Source organism: Tubulanus polymorphus, chromosome 8, assembly GCF_964204645.1.
Source record: "Tubulanus polymorphus chromosome 8, tnTubPoly1.2, whole genome shotgun sequence".
In the NCBI taxonomy this organism is placed as follows: Eukaryota; Metazoa; Nemertea; class Palaeonemertea; order Tubulaniformes; family Tubulanidae; genus Tubulanus; species Tubulanus polymorphus.
The window spans coordinates 247759-269465 of NC_134032.1; the positions used below are offsets into that span (position 1 = coordinate 247759).

The following is a 21707-nucleotide window of genomic DNA, read 5'->3' on the forward strand; positions in this document are numbered from 1 at the left end:
TAAAGAATGCTGGGTGTGTTTAAACTCTGTACATCCTTTGTACGTGGGATTTATTGAATCTTTTAGGCTTCGCAGAATTCTGGATTTGTCAAGGCGTTGGAATGATTCAAGGTTTCTTAAATCTGTAGAACCGTGTTGACCAGGATCAGTGTGCTCAATGCTGGCAGCGCACTATTCAGTCAGTTTAAACATCATGATTGCAAAGATCATTGTATATATTAGGAGCAATATTTAGAATTACTGAAATGGATTAGAATACCAATTACTGGATACAGATGTCACCATCTGTGGGTACTAGAAAACATCTCTTAAAGTTTATTAATTGACGATGAAGTTAATTTGATAATACGAATATGGTTTAGCCGACAGTCAAAATGTATATAGGGCAATATTACTAACTGTATGATGGGCCTGGGTTTCAATAAAAGCCTACTGGCGCCTGGGTTTCAAAGAGAAAGAGATACATCAAGAATTAACGAAAATAAGTAGAATAACGATTTGATAAGATTTTATTATGCATTACTAAATATGTTGTAACTCTGGTATTCCTGAAGATGACTATAGATGCTTTAATCGAATTGCTGTTAAACTATAATAATCAACCATTGCTTAGATATCTAGAATATAGATGAATAACAGTTGAATTTCATATAAATATCATTTAATAATTGACTATTATCAAAATCTACGTATCGGTCCACATTGACGATCCTATATGTGAATTGACACGTTAATTATGATCAGTGATATTCGAAAGGATTTTCTGCTCACAAGATTCTGCTCTTTTTTTTAGCTAAACTACTAATCGACTAGTCATGAAATTTACAAATTGATCTTCAACCTTGTAATATAGATATCCATAATCTCGATGTATTAAAATAGGCAGAAAAAAAGTAAACCCCAATCAGTCGCTTTCGGACTGGTTGGAAGATTGTTTGAATGAACTGGAACAAAATTTCGCAATTGCGTGGATTTAAAGAAAGAAAATTATGTAAACTCGATCGCCGATCACGCAACTATATCTGTACTTCGATTTCCGATTTTGAAAAAAAACTGCATGTTTTGCTCCCGGCAGGTGTGGTGGGTTTGTAAGGGACACCAACTCAATTTACCAATCGCCCACAGAAATCAAACCAACTCGGATGATCATCACCGATACTCAACCCAGCAATCTTGAAATGTAAGTTTATTTTTATGGTAATTATTATGATTAATTCTAAATGAAATATTTTTTCATTACAGGATATCTTTTATTGCAGCTAAATTTCAGCTATCAAAAAGAACCCAGCTTGAGATCAACTACTCGCCCAAAATCGACCAACTGGAACAGGGCACAGATGAGGCCAACTAACTAACCAACTAATAGGATAATCGCCGATAACGAACCCAACAATCATAAAAGGTAACTTGATATACGTGAAATTATTACGATTAATTCTTATTGAAATATTTGGTCATTACAAGATATCTTCCTTTAATTATTGCAGCTAAATTTCTACTATGCAAAAAAACCCAGTTTGAGATCAACTACTCGTCCAAAATCGACCAACTGGAACAGCAAACGGATGAGGCCAACAGAATCGAAGACATTAACCCACCAACTTTAGATGATCCACACCGATAATGAACCAAGCAATCATAAAAGGTAACTTGATATACATGAAATTATTATGATCAATTCTTATTGAAATATTTTGTCATTTTAGGATATCTTCTTTTAATCATTGCAGCCAAATTTCAACTATGCGAAAAAACCCAGTTTGAGAACATCTACTCGTCAAAAATCTACCAACTTGAACAGCGCACGAGGCCAACAGAATCAAACTCATTAACCAATAAACTAATAAGATAATCGCCGATAATGAAACCAGCAATCATAAAAGGAAACTTGATATACATGAAATTATTACGATCAATTCTTATTGAAATATTTTGTCATTTTAGGATATCTTCTTTTAATCATTGCAGCCAAATTTCTACTATGCATAAAAACCCAGTTTGAGATCAACTACTCGTCAAAAATCGACCAACTTGAACAGCGCACAGCTAACTAGGATCCAACTCATTAACCAATCAACTAATAAGATAATCGCAGATTATGAAACCAGCAATCATAAAAGGTAACTTGATATACATGAAATTATTACCATTAATTCTTATTGAAATATTTTGTCATTACAGGATATCTTCTTTTAATTATTGCAGCTAAATATCAACTATAAGAAGAAACCCAGCTTGAGATCAACTACTCGTCAAAAATCGACCAACTGGAACAGCGAACGGATGAGGCCAACAGAATCGAAGACATTAACCAATCAACTAATACGATAATCACCAATAACGAAACCAGCAATCATAAAAGGAAACTTGATATACATGAAATTATTACGATCAATTCTTATTGAAATATTTTGTCATTTTAGGATATCTTCTTTTAATCATTGCAGCCAAATTTCAACTATGCGAAAAAACCCAGTTTGAGAACATCTACTCGTCAAAAATCTACCAACTTGAACAGCGCACGAGGCCAACAGAATCAAACTCATTAACCAATAAACTAATAAGATAATCGCCGATAATGAAACCAGCAATCTTAAAAGGAAACTTGATATACATGAAATTATTACGATCAATTCTTATTGAAATATTTTGTCATTTTAGGATATCTTCTTTTAATCATTGCAGCCAAATTTCAACTATGCGAAAAAACCCAGTTTGAGAACATCTACTCGTCAAAAATCTACCAACTTGAACAGCGCACGAGGCCAACAGAATCAAACTCATTAACCAATAAACTAATAAGATAATCGCCGATAATGAAACCAGCAATCTTAAAAGGAAACTTGATATACATGAAATTATTACGATCAATTCTTATTGAAATATTTTGTCATTTTAGGATATCTTCTTTTAATCATTGCAGCCAAATTTCAACTATGCGAAAAAACCCAGTTTGAGAACATCTACTCGTCAAAAATCTACCAACTTGAACAGCGCACGAGGCCAACAGAATCAAACTCATTAACCAATAAACTAATAAGATAATCGCCGATAATGAAACCAGCAATCTTAAAAGGAAACTTGATATACATGAAATTATTACGATCAATTCTTATTGAAATATTTTGTCATTTTAGGATATCTTCTTTTAATCATTGCAGCCAAATTTCAACTATGCGAAAAAACCCAGTTTGAGAACATCTACTCGTCAAAAATCTACCAACTTGAACAGCGCACGAGGCCAACAGAATCAAACTCATTAACCAATAAACTAATAAGATAATCGCCGATAATGAAACCAGCAATCATAAAAGGAAACTTGATATACATGAAATTATTACGATCAATTCTTATTGAAATATTTTGTCATTTTAGGATATCTTCTTTTAATCATTGCAGCCAAATTTCAACTATGCGAAAAAACCCAGTTTGAGAACATCTACTCGTCAAAAATCTACCAACTTGAACAGCGCACGAGGCCAACAGAATCAAACTCATTAACCAATAAACTAATAAGATAATCGCCGATAATGAAACCAGCAATCATAAAAGGTAACTTGATATACGTGAAATTATTACGATTAATTCTTATTGAAATATTTGGTCATTACAAGATATCTTCCTTTAATTATTGCAGCTAAATTTCTACTATGCAAAAAACCCAGTTTGAGATCAACTACTCGTCCAAAATCGACCAACTGGAACAGCAAACGGATGAGGCCAACAGAATCGAAGACATTAACCCACCAACTTTAGATGATCCACACCAATAACGAAACCAGCAATCATAAGAGGTAACGATATACATGAAATTATTACGATCAATTCTTATTGAAATATTTTGTCATTTTAGGATATCTTCTTTTAATCATTGCAGCCAAATTTCAACTATGCGAAAAAACCCAGTTTGAGAACATCTACTCGTCAAAAATCTACCAACTTGAACAGCGCACGAGGCCAACAGAATCAAACTCATTAACCAATAAACTAATAAGATAATCGCCGATAATGAAACCAGCAATCATAAAAGGAAACTTGATATACATGAAATTATTACGATCAATTCTTATTGAAATATTTTGTCATTTTAGGATATCTTCTTTTAATCATTGCAGCCAAATTTCTACTATGCGAAAAAACCCAGTTTGAGAACATCTACTCGTCAAAAATCTACCAACTTGAACAGCGCACGAGGCCAACAGAATCAAACTCATTAACCAATAAACTAATAAGATAATCGCCGATAATGAAACCAGCAATCATAAAAGGAAACTTGATATACATGAAATTATTACGATCAATTCTTATTGAAATATTTTGTCATTTTAGGATATCTTCTTTTAATCATTGCAGCCAAATTTCTACTATGCAAAAAAACCCAGTTCGAGATCAACTACTCGTCAAAAATCGACCAACTTGAACAGCGCACAGCTAACTAGGATCCAACTCATTAACCAATCAACTAATAAGATAATCGCAGATTATGAAACCAGCAATCATAAAAGGTAACTTGATATACATGAAATTATTACCATTAATTCTTATTGAAATATTTTGTCATTACAGGATATCTTCTTTTAATTATTGCAGCTAAATATCAACTATAAGAAGAAACCCAGCTTGAGATCAACTACTCGTCCAAAATCGACCAACTGGAACAGCGAACGGATGAGGCCAACAGAATCGAAGACATTAACCAATCAACTAATACGATAATCACCAATAATGAAACCAGCAATCATAAAAGGAAACTTGATATACATGAAATTATTACGATCAATTCTTATTGAAATATTTTGTCATTTTAGGATATCTTCTTTTAATCATTGCAGCCAAATTTCAACTATGCGAAAAAACCCAGTTTGAGAACATCTACTCGTCAAAAATCTACCAACTTGAACAGCGCACGAGGCCAACAGAATCAAACTCATTAACCAATAAACTAATAAGATAATCGCCGATAATGAAACCAGCAATCTTAAAAGGAAACTTGATATACATGAAATTATTACGATCAATTCTTATTGAAATATTTTGTCATTTTAGGATATCTTCTTTTAATAATTGCAGCCAAATTTCAACTATGCGAAAAAACCCAGTTTGAGAACATCTACTCGTCAAAAATCTACCAACTTGAACAGCGCACGAGGCCAACAGAATCAAACTCATTAACCAATAAACTAATAAGATAATCGCCGATAATGAAACCAGCAATCTTAAAAGGAAACTTGATATACATGAAATTATTACGATCAATTCTTATTGAAATATTTTGTCATTTTAGGATATCTTCTTTTAATCATTGCAGCCAAATTTCAACTATGCGAAAAAACCCAGTTTGAGAACATCTACTCGTCAAAAATCTACCAACTTGAACAGCGCACGAGGCCAACAGAATCAAACTCATTAACCAATAAACTAATAAGATAATCGCCGATAATGAAACCAGCAATCTTAAAAGGAAACTTGATATACATGAAATTATTTCGATCAATTCTTATTGAAATATTTTGTCATTTTAGGATATCTTCTTTTAATCATTGCAGCCAAATTTCAACTATGCAAAAAAACCCAGCTTGAGAACATCTACTCGTCAAAAATCGACCAACTTGAACAGCGCACAGCTAACTAGGATCCAACTCATTAACCAATCAACTAATAAGATAATCGCAGATTATGAAACCAGCAATCATAAAAGGAAACTTGATATACATGAAATTATTACCATTAATTCTTATTGAAATATTTTGTCATTACAGGATATCTTCTTTTAATTATTGCAGCTAAATATCAACTATAAGAAGAAACCCAGCTTGAGATCAACTACTCGTCCAAAATCTACCAACTTGAACAGCGCACGAGGCCTACAGAATCGAACTCATTAACCAATCAACTAATACGATAATCACCAATAACGAAACCAGCAATCATAAAAGGTAACTTGATATACATGAAATTATTACGATCAATTCTTATTGAAATATTTTGTCATTTTAGGATATCTTCTTTTAATCATTGCAGCCAAATTTCAACTATGCGAAAAAACCCAGTTTGAGAACATCTACTCGTCAAAAATCTACCAACTTGAACAGCGCACAAGGCCAACAGAATCAAACTCATTAACCAATAAACTAATAAGATAATCGCCGATAATGAAACCAGCAATCTTAAAAGGAAACTTGATATACATGAAATTATTACCATTAATTCTTATTGAAATATTTTGTCATTGCAGGATATCTTCTTTTAATCATTGCAGCCAAATATCAACTATAAGAAGAAACCCAGTTTGAGAACATCTACTCGTCAAAAATCTACCAACTTGAACAGCGCACGAGGCCAACAGAATCAAACTCATTAACCAATAAACTAATAAGATAATCGCCGATAATGAAACCAGCAATCTTAAAAGGAAACTTGATATACATGAAATTATTACCATTAATTCTTATTGAAATATTTTGTCATTGCAGGATATCTTCTTTTAATCATTGCAGCCAAATATCAACTATAAGAAGAAACCCAGTTTGAGAACATCTACTCGTCAAAAATCTACCAACTTGAACAGCGCACGAGGCCAACAGAATCAAACTCATTAACCAATAAACTAATAAGATAATCGCCGATAATGAAACCAGCAATCTTAAAAGGAAACTTGATATACATGAAATTATTACCATTAATTCTTATTGAAATATTTTGTCATTACAGGATATCTTCTTTTAATTATTGCAGCTAAATATCAACTATGCGAAAAAACCCAGTTTGAGAACATCTACTCGTCAAAAATCTACCAACTGGAACAGCGAACGGATGAGGCCAACTAACTAACCAACTAATAGGATAATCGCCGATAACGAACCCAACAATCATAAAAGGTAACTTGATATACGTGAAATTATTTCGATTAATTCTTATTGAAATATTTTGTCATTACAGGATATCTTCTTCTAATCATTGCAGCTAAATATCAACTATAAGAAGAAACCCAGCTTGAGATCAACTACTCGTCCAAAATCGACCAACTGGAACAGGGCACAGATGAGGCCAACTAACTAACCAACTAATAGGATAATCACCATTAACGAAACCAGCAATCATAAAAGGTAACTTGATATACATGAAATTATTACGATCAATTCTTATTGAAATATTTTGTCATTTTAGGATATCTTCTTTTAATCATTGCAGCCAAATTTCTACTATGCGAAAAAACCCAGTTTGAGATCAACTACTCGTCAAAAATCGACCAACTTGAACAGCGCACAGCTAACTAGGATCCAACTCATTAACCAATCAACTAATAAGATAATCGCAGATTGTGAAACCAGCAATCTTAAAAGGTAACTTGATATACATGAAATTATTACCATTAATTCTTATTGAAATATTTTGTCATTACAGGATATCTTCTTTTAATCATTGCAGCTAAATATCAACTATAAGAAGAAACCCAGCTTGAGATCAACTACTCGTCCAAAATCGACCAACTGGAACAGCGAACGGATGAGGCCAACAGAATCGAAGACATTAACCCACCAACTTCAGATGATCCACACCGATAACGAACCAAGCAATCATAAAAGGTACACAACTTGATATACATGAAATTATTACGATTAATTCTTATTGAAATTGTCATTACAGGAAATCTTCTTTTAATCATTGCAGCTAAATTTCAACTATAAGAAAAAACCCAGCTTGAGATCAACTACTCATCAGAAAATCTACAAGTAGATGAATACTGATTGACCCATTTGCTGATGAAAACTGCAGAAGCCCAGATTAGAAGTTGAGGGGCCAGCAACGGATTAATCACTCAACGATGGATTCTTCTACAAACGGTGGTTGATTTCTATAAAACATTTTATCAGGGGCAGCAGAGACAATAGTGAATCTTATAAACACTGATTCGAGCGACAAAGCTAATGGATTATCTCATAAACACCGATATAGGATAAGCACTGTTTTAAAAGCAGCAGAGACAATAGTGTATCTTATTAGGAGCAGCATAAACAATAGTGCATGTTAGATCCAGGAGCGGCAAAGACAATAGCGGATTTCTGTCGTAAAGTATTGATTTTGTTGCTTATCACCCTTTTTCAAACCAGTCTGATTATAGTGTTTGCAAGGAAGTTGATAATGTTTTATGCAATGTGAGAGTCTAATAAAAGCTAAGCTCCATTAATTCACGATTTTGGTCTTCGATCCTTGGTCAATAGATAAGTCAAGTTAGGTTAGTCACTAGGGGTAAATGGTCGCGTCGAGCGCCTAGTTTGGACTCGTAGGTCTGTTGAGTTAACTCCTAAACTGAGATATAGTTTCAACATGAATTGTGAGTTTAATCTTCAAACTTACCATAGTTAAACATAGTCAACTGTGGCTATTTTTCGGTGTAGATATCACATAGTTTGGAAACAGAACATAACGTTAGACCAGTGTTGATGTTCAAATATTAACTATGTGCTGAATTGTAGATGTACTAATTTAATGGCATTGATATTTTCGGAAGGCCCATGTAACCAATTTGACAAATTTGAAATTGTAGATTTCGATTTTCACATTGACCTTTAAGCCTCCATCAATCTGTTTGATGATCATAGCTACGTTTTTGAAAAAAGCTTTAAAAGGAGACCATTATTTACATTTGAGAGGTAAAGCTAGGAATAACGAAGCATAAAGTTATAGCTAGGACTAATTTTGAACGTTTTAACATTGTTTATAGCTGTTTGAACTTCTTTTATTGTAATTGGGAAATCCATATTACGAGATGGCTCTCGTGAATAATCACTTAGCTTCAAATCAGGTGTATAATGATTATTAAGGAGTGGCAGTGAATCAGTAGCGCTTTCTTAAAATGAGCCCAGAACTTTACAGTGAAAAAATGCCTGCAGTTGTAAATAGAGGAGTATAAATAATACATAACTACAAACTACAAGTACATAAATTAATTCTAAAAAATAAAAAAAACCCAATAAATAATAAATAGAATAAACAAAAATACAAACAATCAATAGATAAATAGTCTATTTACATGAAAAGGCATTTTTTCAAATATTTATCAACAAGGTTCTTCATCGAACAACCTTCCCTAAGTATAGTGAAAACCCGAGATCTTTTCTATTGTTATTCAAAGCATTCTATCAACTCAGTTATTGTAATGAACAAAACAAATAACCATAAACCTTAACTAAATCGAACACACTTAAAAATATAACTGATATGATAGAATGCTTTCAATAACTGTGATGAAAGATCGACCCGTCCTTTCAACTAGCCGCGCTCAATCACTGCTGTGACTGTTTATTGTTATACTGGGGTAACTGTCTAAAATCTGGTAAATACTTTTTACTTTTTAGAAAGAATGTCAAACAGCTATAAACTTAGTTATTGATGTTATTGATTAGTTACCGATTGTATAATTACGTTGATCTTTTCAAAGCTGGAAGAAAAAACGTCAGAATAGTTAGAATGTAATGTCAAGGTGTTAGGTAATCTTTAAGTCAGGGCAAAGTTGGCAAAATTCTAGTTTTCTAGTGAAAGTAATGTTAATTAACATGAAATTAAGACTGATTAATTGATACTAAGATTTCCAGAGTGAATCTGTATGTTCCATCTCTAGTTTTAATGCTTTTATGTTGGAGACTGTTATTGTAACACAGTTTGCGTGTTTGGAAATTAGGAACTTGCTTAATGATTCCTCGATTAAGATATTATTGTTGTGTGAATAAAACGATGTTTTATGGATAAAAGTTTACAATTCTTTGTGTATTTTTGTTATTTTCCTATTGATGCAAATTGTATAAATCAGCTGTAGTGGAAATGTATCATATATAAAGACTTATTAATACATTACATGTAACTTTTGTGGTTTTAAAGTTAGTACAATTTCATACATAGTACATTTTTAATAGAAATAAAATTACTATTAAAATTTGAGAAAATTAGCTAAAAGTTAATAATATGATATGTGAAATAAAATGATGTAAAAATGTAAATCAGATTGATTACTTAATCCTACGCTTTCCAGAGTATTTGGCCAGGTTTATCTCTGGTTTTAGTGCGGGGGCCATGGACTATCGAGTCAATGTTTGGGCCATAGACTTTTTTGTTTTAGAGTTTATGTTGGACCATGGGCGTCTTGTTTATAGTTTATACGCCTATGGTGGTTGGACTAGTTGTTTTTGAAAGTCCACGTGTTTGAGGAGCTTACATAATAATTCCTCGAGCACTCCTGGCATTTTGTATAATTGTTGTATGAGAATAAATGATTTATTTTGAAATTTGTTAAGTTTTATATAGCAACTCCTGGATAAAGGCCTAAATCGATTTAAGATAAACTGAATTAGTGAAGAAATTAAATCGATTTAAGTGTTAAACCTTTTTTATCAAACTGGGCGGTGATTGCTGTTGGCCAATCAGTTTCACCCATGGATCTCAATGGAGTTGTAGGTAGTGTAAAAAAGATAATCTGTAAATCCAGTGTCCGTTAATCAACAGTTATTATACTACCTACAACACTGATTCGAGCCCCTGTGTTTTATTCTTGCAATGTACTTTTAATTTTCAACCCAGGGATCCCACCAACTGGTCCGCTGGCAAACTTTTCACATTCGGAAGACATAATTATGTGATTATATGATTTAATGGCAAATCCAATGGCCCTTGAGGAATACCATAACCTAGAAGTAGCCATTCAGGCATTTATGACTCTTTTCTGGGGTTGAGCGTCGAGGTTTACGGGCTCTTTAAGCTCGGTTCAAAAAGGCGCTCCCAAAGCATAAATCCACAACCGTGATTTAGACACCGCTTCAGCCGCAGTTTAGTGTAGCGCGGTTACGAATCAACCCGGTAGTGTTGACGTGGAGTAGGAAGTGATTCGTGATTTTGGGATTTTTTTTTCTATTTTTGCGGTATTTTCGTGTATTTCGAGGCGGTAAACTTGCTTCGTTTAAGTCTGGATACATTTTACAGGTAAAAATAAGTAAGAAGGATGCATTTTCTGTAAATATTTGAGCATCGAGCAAGTATGACGGGGTGACGGCTGCCTTAAAGCCTATTTTTCCATGCATGGTTAAACTCTTCGCCTTCATTTTCTTGTCTCAGTCTTTTGACGACGTTACACTCAAACATCACGTGTCTGATGTCCCAAACACGTAGTAAGACTAATTGTAGTTGATTTTCAAAACGAACTTTTCAATAATGGAACAATGTTAATGTAGACCTTACCAAGTTTTGAAAGGGAAAGGGGGTTTCGTTGCCAATTCAAGGGTAACTTTTAACTTAATGCTTTGGCCCCAAATCTACAGTACGATTTCAATATGAAATAAAATTGGAGTTGATTTTCTTTCCAGTTTCATTGACAACATTTAATGTGTTCCTTATTAAGTCACTAACAATTTGAGAGTGAAAAAAAAGAGAAAAGGAATTATGTAAAAAAGCTAGACAATTTCAGGGCATATGAAGTCAGGAAAACAACTTTCAAATAAGAGTGGCCACCTTGATGAATTCAGTTGTTGGTCATTTGTTGTTCGATGATTAAATCTTTTAACCACAATCAATTGATATCAAGTAATTGTGACTTGGATCTCATGGACCTCGTTTATTTAATACATTGCCAGTGGGCGTGAGAACAGTTGAAAACATCGAGACCAAACTTGGCTAGATAAAAGGGATGGTGAACGAGTTTTCGCAATAGCAATTTACTAAAGACTTTTATTGGTTCTCGGGCTTCTGACACAAGATTGTCAATCCATAGGTCTGTCTGTATGTCTATGCATCAGTCTTGTGTGTCTTTCTGCATGTCTGTGTGTCTGTCTGTCTGTCTGTCAGTCTGTCTGTCGTCTGTCTGTCTGTCTGTCTGTCTGTCGTCTATCTGTCTGTCTATCTGTCTGTCGTCTATCTGTCTGTCTGTCTCTTAGCCTTGTTAGTAGTGGGTCGATCTTGATGAAACTTTGGTGCATTGTCAGTACGGGGGTCTAGTTATGCAGTGTATAGAGTTGGCCCAGTTCGCCACCTAGTGGCAGAACTAGGCACTAAGAACTCAATTTTTCAGCCATATGACCTTGGAGATTATTTGATAATTTTAACCATTTTCTCCTAGGGTTTGATTGCACAACATCTGATGAGACGGTGATAAATAACGAGACAATTTTCAGCAATTTGACGTAAATATATCGCTGATCGGCGTCAACATGTTCAAACTGGAATCGTATATAACTCCGTTATTGATGGGCTACATCGACAAATACGTGAAACTGCGGCCGGAGGATATGCAGCTGTCTCTGTGGGGCGACATCGTACTGACGAATCTCGACCTGCGCCTGGACGCGATCGAACACGCCATCAACCTGCCGATCACGTTCAAGAGTGGTCACATCCACGAGCTGCGCCTTCACGTACCGTGGACGTCGCTCGGCTCGGAGCCGGTCGTCATAACGATCAACACGATCGAATGCGTGTTGAAACTGCGCGACGATTCGGACTCGTCCGCCGGCGTCGACGAAAGTCCGGCGTCCGCCGTTTCCTCGTCGCCGAAATCGACGAAGAAAAGACAGTCGGACGAAGTCCCGCCCGGTTATATCCAGAGTTTAGTGAATCGCGTCGTGAACAATTTCGGCGTCGTCGTTAACAACTTGATTTTGAAGTTCGTCGAGGAGGATGTGGTTTTATCGGTGAATGTGAAATCAGCCGAGTGTTACAGCGCGGACGCCGCGTGGAGTCGCACGTTCGTCGAGATCGCGCGACCCGACATGATCCTGCGCAAGGCGTTGAACTTCTGCGACTTGACCGTCTGCCTCGACCGTCGCGGCGCCAGCGGTAAGATCGACGCGTACCAGGACCCGATGCTGTATCGATGTTCGTTGTCGTGTCGCATGCACCTGCGTTACGATACGCCCCACTCGAAGACGCCGGCCGTCACGCGATTCGACGTCAGCTGCGACCGATTCGACGTGTCGCTCACCGACACGCAGGTGCCGATGTTCTTTCGTCTGGTCGAGCTGTGGACGGCGATTTACTACGGCGCGCTAGGTGGCGCCGCAGTCGGCGAACCGGAGCGCAAGAAGACGTACGCGAAAACGCAACAGGCTTCGGACAGCGCCGTCAACTCTAAAACAACGGAAGGTAATATTACGTTTACTTTCAGGGCTGACTTAATTCTTACCCTGGGGCCGGTTGCATAGTCATGGCTTAGACTTAAGACAAACTTAGTTCTATAGACAATCTAACAACTTAAGACTAGTTTAAGTTCATTTTGATTCTATAACCAATCTAACAACTGCTGCCAGAATGATGTACTGGCGACATCTTCCGTAAGTGTCTATTTGATGATGTCACATGGAAGGTTGAGAAGGGAATGCTCCAAAGAGGTCATACTTGCGAAGATAAGGGCATTTCATTGACAAGGGGCCAGTTGCATAGTCATGGCTTAGATTTAAGACAAACTTAGTTCTATAGACAATCTAACAACTCAAGACCAGTCTTAAGAGTTAAGACCACATTTTGACTTAAGTCACGACTATGCAACTGGCCTTTGATTGGTTTGAACCCTTTCATTTCTGACTTATTGATACTCGAATGTGCTGGATATGATTTTTGAAAATTCTGAAAAGGTAGAGTTCTAGACCCCAGAATATATTCCATAGAAGCATCCCTTGATAGGGGAGGTATCCTTGCTCTTGATAGGGGAGGTATCCTTGCTCTTGATAGGGGAGGTATCCTTGCTCTTGATAGGGGAGGTATCCTTGCTCTTGATAGGGGAGGTATCCTTGCTCTTGATAGGGGAGGTATCCTTGCTCTTGATAGGGGAGGTATCCTTGCTCTTGATAGGGGAGGTATCCTTGCTCTTGATAGGGGAGGTATCCTTGCTCTTGATAGGGGAGGTATCCTTGCTCTTGATAGGGGAGGTATCCTTGAAAAATGCACTTTCTGAGAGTATCAGTGTTGAAATGACGGCAGGTTTTTTGTCGATCTCTGCCTCGACACGAAGGGTGCGACCTAAATGGGTGCTTGCGTTACGCGGCCTTTCTGGCTTTGCTAGGCTAGGCGTAGATTTTATGTTTACCTCTTCTATGCAAATAAACATTGAATTGAATGAGATGTCCGGGTTCCAGAAAATACCACCCCCCCCCCCCCCGTTGAAAGAGTTTAAAACTCGATCGTCTGCTATATTTCAGAAGCTCAAACCGACCACCATTTACACATCGACGATCAGCAGGGTTGGGCGTCGTGGGCGTGGTCGTATGTTCCGCAAGTGATGCCCGAATTCGAAACGACAGACGAGGACGACGAGGGCAGCGATAGCTCGACGGAACCGCCGCAGAAAAAACCTCCCGTGCTCGCGTTTGGAATTTATATCAAACACGCTGCCCTGACGTTCAAGGTACGTTGTTTAATTATAGAACTTAAAAAAAAATGCCACCAAAAAATGTGAAATAGATAAAAGTCCTTAAGAAAAGCCCTCTTTTAGCCTAAATTTTTCGGAAGTTTCCTGGGGCGGGCCCGGATACCCCTATTGAAGGGGCTAACCCCTTCATATGATCCATCCTTGTATTCATTGATAGGCGTACAGAAGTTTAGAAAGAGTTCATAGTTGATTTTATATCGTCCCTCATATCTTGGTAGTTATGCCTTCAAAGCCCCTCGAATAATAATAATAATAATAATAATAATGGTGTGATTTCTGTAATACAGGTATCCTAACTCAAAATTCGGCATTATTACCCTGAGCCTATAACTCTATTCCATGCATCATTCTTCTCTCCCTGGGTAGAAGTAACACCGAGCTGCTAATAAGCGCTCGCCTCAGGAGTCTTCTATCAGGCCAGGTACCCATTTACTCCTGGGTGGAGAGAGGCAGTGAGGATAAGTGTCTTGCCCGAGGACACAACGGGGTTTGAACCCACGACCTGGCTTCCCACAGTGTAACGGTCTATTTGAATTCTATAATTGCTTCCTAAATCCCCCTATGACATCATCATATGTATTTAAATCCCCCTATGACATCATCGACTGTATGTGAAATAAGGGCCAACATGTGGATAGGAATAATCCCCCTATGACATTTGACAAATAGATGACATGTCCGCGTATGAATCCGTATCCTTCTTTTCCAGTTGACGGAAGTAGTCCGCGAGTCGCGTTACTACGGTTCGCAGCGCGTCGCGTTTCACAAATTCGCCGCGTTGGAAGGCGACGGAATCGCGTTGGAGATGCTGCTGCGCGGCGCGTCGTTCTTCGACTGTCAGCTGGGTATCACTAGTTCACGGATGTACGAGATCGGGCCGTGCCTGTGCGGCGAGAAAGCCTCCGATGATTCGTCGACGAAGGTAAATTAAAAGTGCGGCTCCGACAGTGTCATTGGTTGGGTAGCTTGGTTTACGGGAACCACCTACTACACTGGCAGTCCGACTGGTGGCGCTATCATCCATTGTATCGATTGGGAAAAAAGCTTTGTGACATAAAATTGCACTAGCCCGGGGGACAAGTGATAATGATAACCTACTTGCCCTGATGAGAATTAACTTGCCCTAATGATAATATACTTGCCCTAATGAGATTATACTTGCCCTAATGAGATTATACTTGCCCCGGCAATTGCACAAGTGCTTAGATCGGACCTGTTGAAGAATCCTAGATTTAGACGCGTGTTTATTGTTTTAGGGCGAAACGTTTTTTCAAAGCGGCGTCACTCAAACCGGCGACCCGGTGCATTACATCGAACAGTCGTTATTCGACCCGGGCGGTGCCGAAAACTCGGGCGCACGGGCTGATTTCATATTCACGCGAGACGCGCACCAAGTGGCGTTCACCGAGTCGGCCATGTTGGATCGTTACGGCTGTTTTTGGTTCGACTATCTGTTCACCGTCGAGGACAATCTTGAAGTGGAAGAAATGCTCGGAGGTAAGAATAATCGTCCGCAACGACCCGTTAAGCCTTCCATTACCCTAAACTACTTGATGATTGATAGAGATTTCCATCCCAGTGCGGTGTATAATGAGCATACCTCTTAAATGCATCTACAGTGCAGTGCGGTGTATCCTGAGTTACGAATATTACACTATGTTTAACAGGTGCCGTTTGACAGGTGACTAATAACATAATACATCGTGGTGCGGTGTATTAGCAAAATACATCACAGATTCATACACCGCACTGCCGTGTATTATGTTGAATGGATTAATCGTTAACCCTAATCCTTTTGATTTCCTTAGCATTCAGGATCCAGTTCCACAGTTATGAGTTAGAGTTAACTCCGAACTCAGGATCCAGTTCCACAGTTATGAGTTAGAGTTAACTCAAGTCAAATCTTAACTTACTTTGGAACTGGGTCCAGTTCTTATTATTTTTCTAATCTAAATCTCTGAATTAACAAACTCCTTGACCGATTTATACACCGCACTGCGATGTAAACGCACTGAGAGGGTTAAAAGTTTCTAAGGCACAACCAGAGAAACAACCATGTGGCTTATAAGCAGTCTGATTACTAATAAAATCAATACACCGTGATGTGGTGTACTAACAAAGTCCATCACCGATTTATACACCGCAGTGTGGTGTAGACGCGCTGAAAGGGTTAATATAATTTCTTTTTTACGATTACATGTAATCTATCAATTTGTTGTAATTGTATTTGCAGATGAATCGCCATTCTCGTACGGTTTGTCCGAGATGGATTTAGTGAAAGAGAATTCGACGCAGACGTTTCTGATCGGACCGACTCACGTGACGTTGTCGAGTTCGTTGATGCATCGCGTGCAGAAGTTCATTCATTGTGCGCAGCAACACGAGTATGAACCGTACATGAAACCGCAGAAAGGTACGTTTAGGAAAAAATACAGACCCGTGCCGAGTGGGGTTTCAGGAGTAGCGAACAAAACCCTTAACATTTTCAAAATCCCCTTTGAAGTAAGTGTCAAAAAATTTGGGTGAAGATTTTGGTTACAATTTTCATGTTGTTTTTCTCGGAAAATGAAAAGTAATTCATTCTCAAATGATTTCTCCAAGTACCTGGGCACTTCATATTTTAGATGTGGCTTTTCACGGTATAAAAGTGCCCTATTTCTTGAAATAGAACTACCCCTCAAGAAAGCTTGGCACTGGCCTGAAAAAAATGTAAAACTTTATTTTCAGGCTGCTCCCAGATGCAAAAGCCTCGTAAAAATTAGTCTCTCTAAAAAACTCCAAAAACGCTCTCATACAAAATACTGTCGTAAAATGCAGGTTTAGCTGTCACTTTGCAGACTTTGTTGACTATTGACTGACTGGTTAAGCATAACTTTTGAGCGGGTGACTGTGACAGAGTCTCATGTGTCTACTAGGACAGGGGTTTGTACTGTGACAGAGTCTCACGATGTCATCAGGTTTGAACCCTGCTGAGGGAGGATGTGTCTACTAGGACAGGGGTTTGTAATGTGACAGAGTCTCACGATGTCATCAGGTTTGAACCCTGCCCCGAGGGAGGATGTGTCTACTAGGACAGGGGTTTGTACTGTGACAGAGTCTCACGATGTCATCAGGTTTGAATCCCTGCTGAGGGAGGATGTGTCTACTAGGACAGGAGTTTGTACTGTGACAGAGTCTCACGATGTCATCAGGTTTGAATCCCTGCTGAGGGAGGATGTGTCTACTAGGACAGGGGTTTGTACTGTGACAGAGTCTCATGATGTCATCAGGTTCAAATCCCTGCTGAGGGAGGATGTGTCTACTAGGACAGGGGTTTGTACTGTGACAAGAGTCTCATGTGTCTACTAGGACAGGGGTTTGTACTGTGACAGAGTCTCACGATGTCATCAGGTTTGAATCCCTGCTGAGGGAGGATGTGTCTACTAGGACAGGGGTTTGTACTGTGACAGAGTCTCATGACATCTTCAGGTTTGAGAATCCCTGCTGAGGGAGGATGTGTCTACTAGGACAGGGGTTTGTACTGTGACAGAGTCTCATGATGTCATCAGGTTTGAACCCTGCCCCAAGGGAGGATGTGTCTACTAGGACAGGGGTTTGTACTGTGACAGAGTCTCATGATGTCATCAGGTTCAAATCCCTGCTGAGGGAGGATGTGTCTACTAGGACAGGGGTTTGTACTGTGACAGAGTCTCATGATGTCATCAGGTTTGAACCCTGCCCCGAGGGAGGATGTGTCTACTAGGACAGGGGTTTGTACTGTGACAGAGTCTCATGATGTCATCTGGTTTAAATCCCTGCTGAGGGAGGATGTGTCTACTAGGACAGGGGTTTGTACTGTGACAGAGTCTCATGATGTCATCAGGTTTGAATAACATTTTCTAATTTCAGAAATAGTCGATGTCAATCGTTCGGGGCCAAAATCGATGCAAGTGAAATGTATGGAGAAGTTCATCCCGATGCGGACGTATACAGTGACGTTTATCAATCCGACCGTCACCCTGGCGACCGTTAATCATCCTCGCTGTGATATTACGAATGCTAAGTTACCGACGGTCAGAAAGGTAAGGGGTTGATATATTCTTACCACCTGACATCCACGGTCAAACGCTGTAAACCTTTCAGTGTGTCTTCACTGCAGTGCGGTGTATTAATTGACGATGTTCTTTGCCAGTACATTGCATCATGGTGTATTGATGTTATTAGTAATTAGTGTTTATTTCTATTGTAAGATGGCAGCACCTGTCACACATATCTAAGTGTTATTAACTAATGATACACGGCACCAAGGTGTAGACACACTTAAACTGTATTGTAAAATGGTTGTACTATGCACTAGGGTGAAATTTTAAAGATTTTCAAATTATCTCCAGCGCTTTTTGGGTATTAATTAGTCAGCTCAGAAAAGGTTTGCACATGTCCACTCCTATTTTACTCATGCGCCACGTGTATCAAATCATTCGAAAGTTGAGAGTAGAATTTCAAAACGATTTTGTCTTCCAGAAATCATCGTCTAAACGAGGTGGCGCCGGCAGCAAGGCGACGTCGAAGCCCGCGCCGAATTTACCGTCGCTGATCGGTCAGGTCGAACGTTTCGATTTGACGATCTCGAAACCGATGTACCCGAATCACGTCGTCAAGCTGGTCAGCAAAATGAAAAAACCGTCGCCGAATTTACTACACCATTGTCACAGTCATATCTCGTTAAAGGTACGCGTTTTAAAAACGGTTGGTTTTCATATATCAGACCCTGGGACCAGTTGCACAGTCGTGACTTACGTCTGAAAGTGGTCTTAAATCTTTAGACCGGTCTTAAGTTGTTAGATTGGCTATAGAACCAAAATGAGCTTAGACTGGTCTCAAGTTGTTAGATTGGCTATAGAACTAAGTTGGTCTTAGACTGGTATTTGAACTACTTTTTTCAACAATTATTCTCTTGTTTTTGCGAAAACTATTATAATTTGAGATATCAGAAATTCTGGTGTGGCCAAAAATATCCAAGAACTCTCAAAATCAGAATAATTTCTAGGTCGTTTTCAATTAAACTACTATTTTTGATATGAAATTACTCTCATTTTTGGTGAAGACTATTAAAATTAGTGTAAAGACAGTTTCGTCTGGCTAGCTGTTCTGGAGTGTATTGTTTGATGTTAATGATATATTATTTACAGCTATTTGGTTTACAAGCCGGTCTCTATCATATCGAATCAGCGCTGCCTCAGATGTGTCGTCTACTACCGCCTGTCAGTGGCGCCGTCTACATGAAGAAATTACTGTTACCAATGTATTGGTAAGTTTTCTGTTGATCGATTTCAGCGGTCACCCGAAATTGACCGAAATCAAGATGGCCGACTGGTGACCATTGATGCTCGCCATAATCAGAACTTTTTGCACATGGAGTTCTCCTAAGAAAATTTTGGAGAGCCTTCAATCAGTTATCTAGAAATTTGGGTTATAAATGAATCTACCCTAGACGCATCGACATCCCAAAAACTGGCCCAGTCAGATTCAAGATGGCCGTCTGGTGGCTATTTATGTTCTCTGAAATCAGCACATTAACAGATTTTAAAACGCTTCAATGGATTGTCTTGATACTTGGTTTATGCATGCATCTTCATCCAAAAAATTGGCCCAGTCAGATTAAAGATGGCCGACTAGCAGCCTTTATGTTCGTTGAAATCAACACTTTAAAAACTTCCAAAGGAAATTTCGAAGGTGCTTTGATGAGTTGTCTTGAGGTTGGGTATGCATCCTCCTGGTGGCCATCATCAAGACAAAAAATTGAGTTGATCTTACTCAAAATGGCAAACAAAATGGCAGACCTATGACCAGTTTTTGAGGTAATCCTTGAATATGCTTCAATCAATAATTTTCTCCGTTTTTCAAGGGATGATCCACATCAGTTAATGACAGAAGTTATGTGCGAGATGCCAAAGTTAGTCGCTAACGCCACCTGCAGTCAGGTAATGCTAGCGACGCAGATCGCGTTGACGTGGGTTTCATCATCGATGATTGTAAACAGTTTGTCGCGAACGTCTTTACTCGAGGATAACTTCAGACCTACAGGTAAGTGGAATGTATGGGGTACGTGGAATGTAGGGCAGGAAAATGTGAGGGGTACGTGAAACGTATAGGGCAGGGAAATGTGAGGGGTATGAGGAACGTAGGGCAGGGAAATGTGAGGGGTATGAGGAACGTGAGAGTCAGAGGAATGTGAGGGGTATGAGGAACGTGAGAATCAGAGGAATGTGAGGGCTAGGTGGAACTGGTAGGTCGGAGAAACGTTAGGGATAGGTGGAATATGAGGGGTACCCTAGAGAGTGGTAGTGGAATCTATTTCTGCAGTAGTAGATGTTCTACTGCACACTAGCGACACCTAGTGGATCCTCGCTTGCCACAAGTTGAGTCTTCTATTGCCGCAGTAGTTGATGTCCTACTGCACATCAGCGACACCTGGTGATTCCTCACTTGCCACAAATAAAATCCTCCATTGCCGCAGTAGTAGATATCTTACTGCACACTAGTGACACCTGGTGGATCCTCTCACACTATCATTGCCAGGCCCTATGAAAAATACTAGTTAAAGAGGTGAACTTTTTGAGACGATGTCTATTGTTTTTGTTGACAGTTTCACGGTTTCCAAGTGGTCAATTGATTCTGGAGTTTTCGATGACATACGCCGCGATGCGTTTGTGCGACACGAGATCTTCGTACTCGGTCAGCGGTTCGCTGAATTCAGTTGAGGTCGTCATTTCTAACACAGGTAAGAAACTTAAAAATTATCGAACTATTATCATCCGCAGTCAGGTGCGGATCCAGGGCCATTCGGTGACTACAGCACAGTGAAAAAAGGGCACCAACTTTGAAAAAGGGCCAGTATTAATGCCCGGCGAGCGAGTTTGAGTTTGAGTGCCATTTATTGGTATCATGCCACTTAACTTGCCTTAACATTCAATTTGCTTGTGCCTTTTTTAGATTTTTGGTGAAATTTGCCCTTTTTCGATTAGATTTATGAGAGCAACAATAATGTCTCTTTTAGAATAATGCCCTTTTGGGTAAAGAAAAATGCCGTCGATTGCCTTTTATGATTTTGGTCAATTTATTTCCATTCACATTTTGCTTTAGTCCTAGTACAGAAAGGCAGAAAGGGAATTATTTTTTATGGCTCACAAATTGTGTTCCTTTTATTCTTTTTATCCCGAATTTCAAGGGCGTTTGAAAACTGCGACTACCGCACGTGCTGCACGGTGCGATAAACTGGATCCGCGCCTGGCAGTCGATTGTCTGGGCTTATGACGTACCT

The 21707-nt window shown here is 38.6% G+C and overlaps 1 protein-coding gene and 1 long non-coding RNA gene across 3 annotated transcripts in view; both read left to right on the forward strand.

Annotated features, from left to right (window-relative positions):
* Nucleotides 1–1284: 1284 nt before the first annotated feature.
* LOC141910068 (uncharacterized) lies at nt 1285–10258 on the forward strand. Of its 2 annotated transcripts, none has more exons than XR_012619819.1 (7): nt 1285–1402; nt 4591–5936; nt 6022–6878; nt 6964–7106; nt 7192–7343; nt 7429–7586; nt 7672–10258. It is a non-coding gene; the product is annotated as an uncharacterized LOC141910068 (long non-coding RNA). The 2 variants fall into 2 exon arrangements; XR_012619818.1 differs by lacking the exon at nt 1285–1402 and adding an exon at nt 4135–4505.
* Nucleotides 10259–10873: 615 nt separating this feature from the next.
* Nucleotides 10874–21707, forward strand: part of LOC141909550 (intermembrane lipid transfer protein VPS13B-like) — a 63234-nt gene continuing 52400 nt past the window's right edge. The window contains exons 1-11 of the mRNA XM_074799997.1: nt 10874–10974; nt 12104–13125; nt 14178–14383; nt 15117–15329; nt 15664–15904; nt 16641–16820; nt 18296–18468; nt 18908–19114; nt 19576–19694; nt 20292–20470; nt 21033–21167. Of these exons, the coding sequence (XP_074656098.1) occupies nt 12195–13125; nt 14178–14383; nt 15117–15329; nt 15664–15904; nt 16641–16820; nt 18296–18468; nt 18908–19114; nt 19576–19694; nt 20292–20470; nt 21033–21167 (2584 nt within the window). The 5' untranslated portion in view covers nt 10874–10974; nt 12104–12194. The remainder of the gene's footprint in view (nt 10975–12103; nt 13126–14177; nt 14384–15116; nt 15330–15663; nt 15905–16640; nt 16821–18295; nt 18469–18907; nt 19115–19575; nt 19695–20291; nt 20471–21032; nt 21168–21707) is intronic.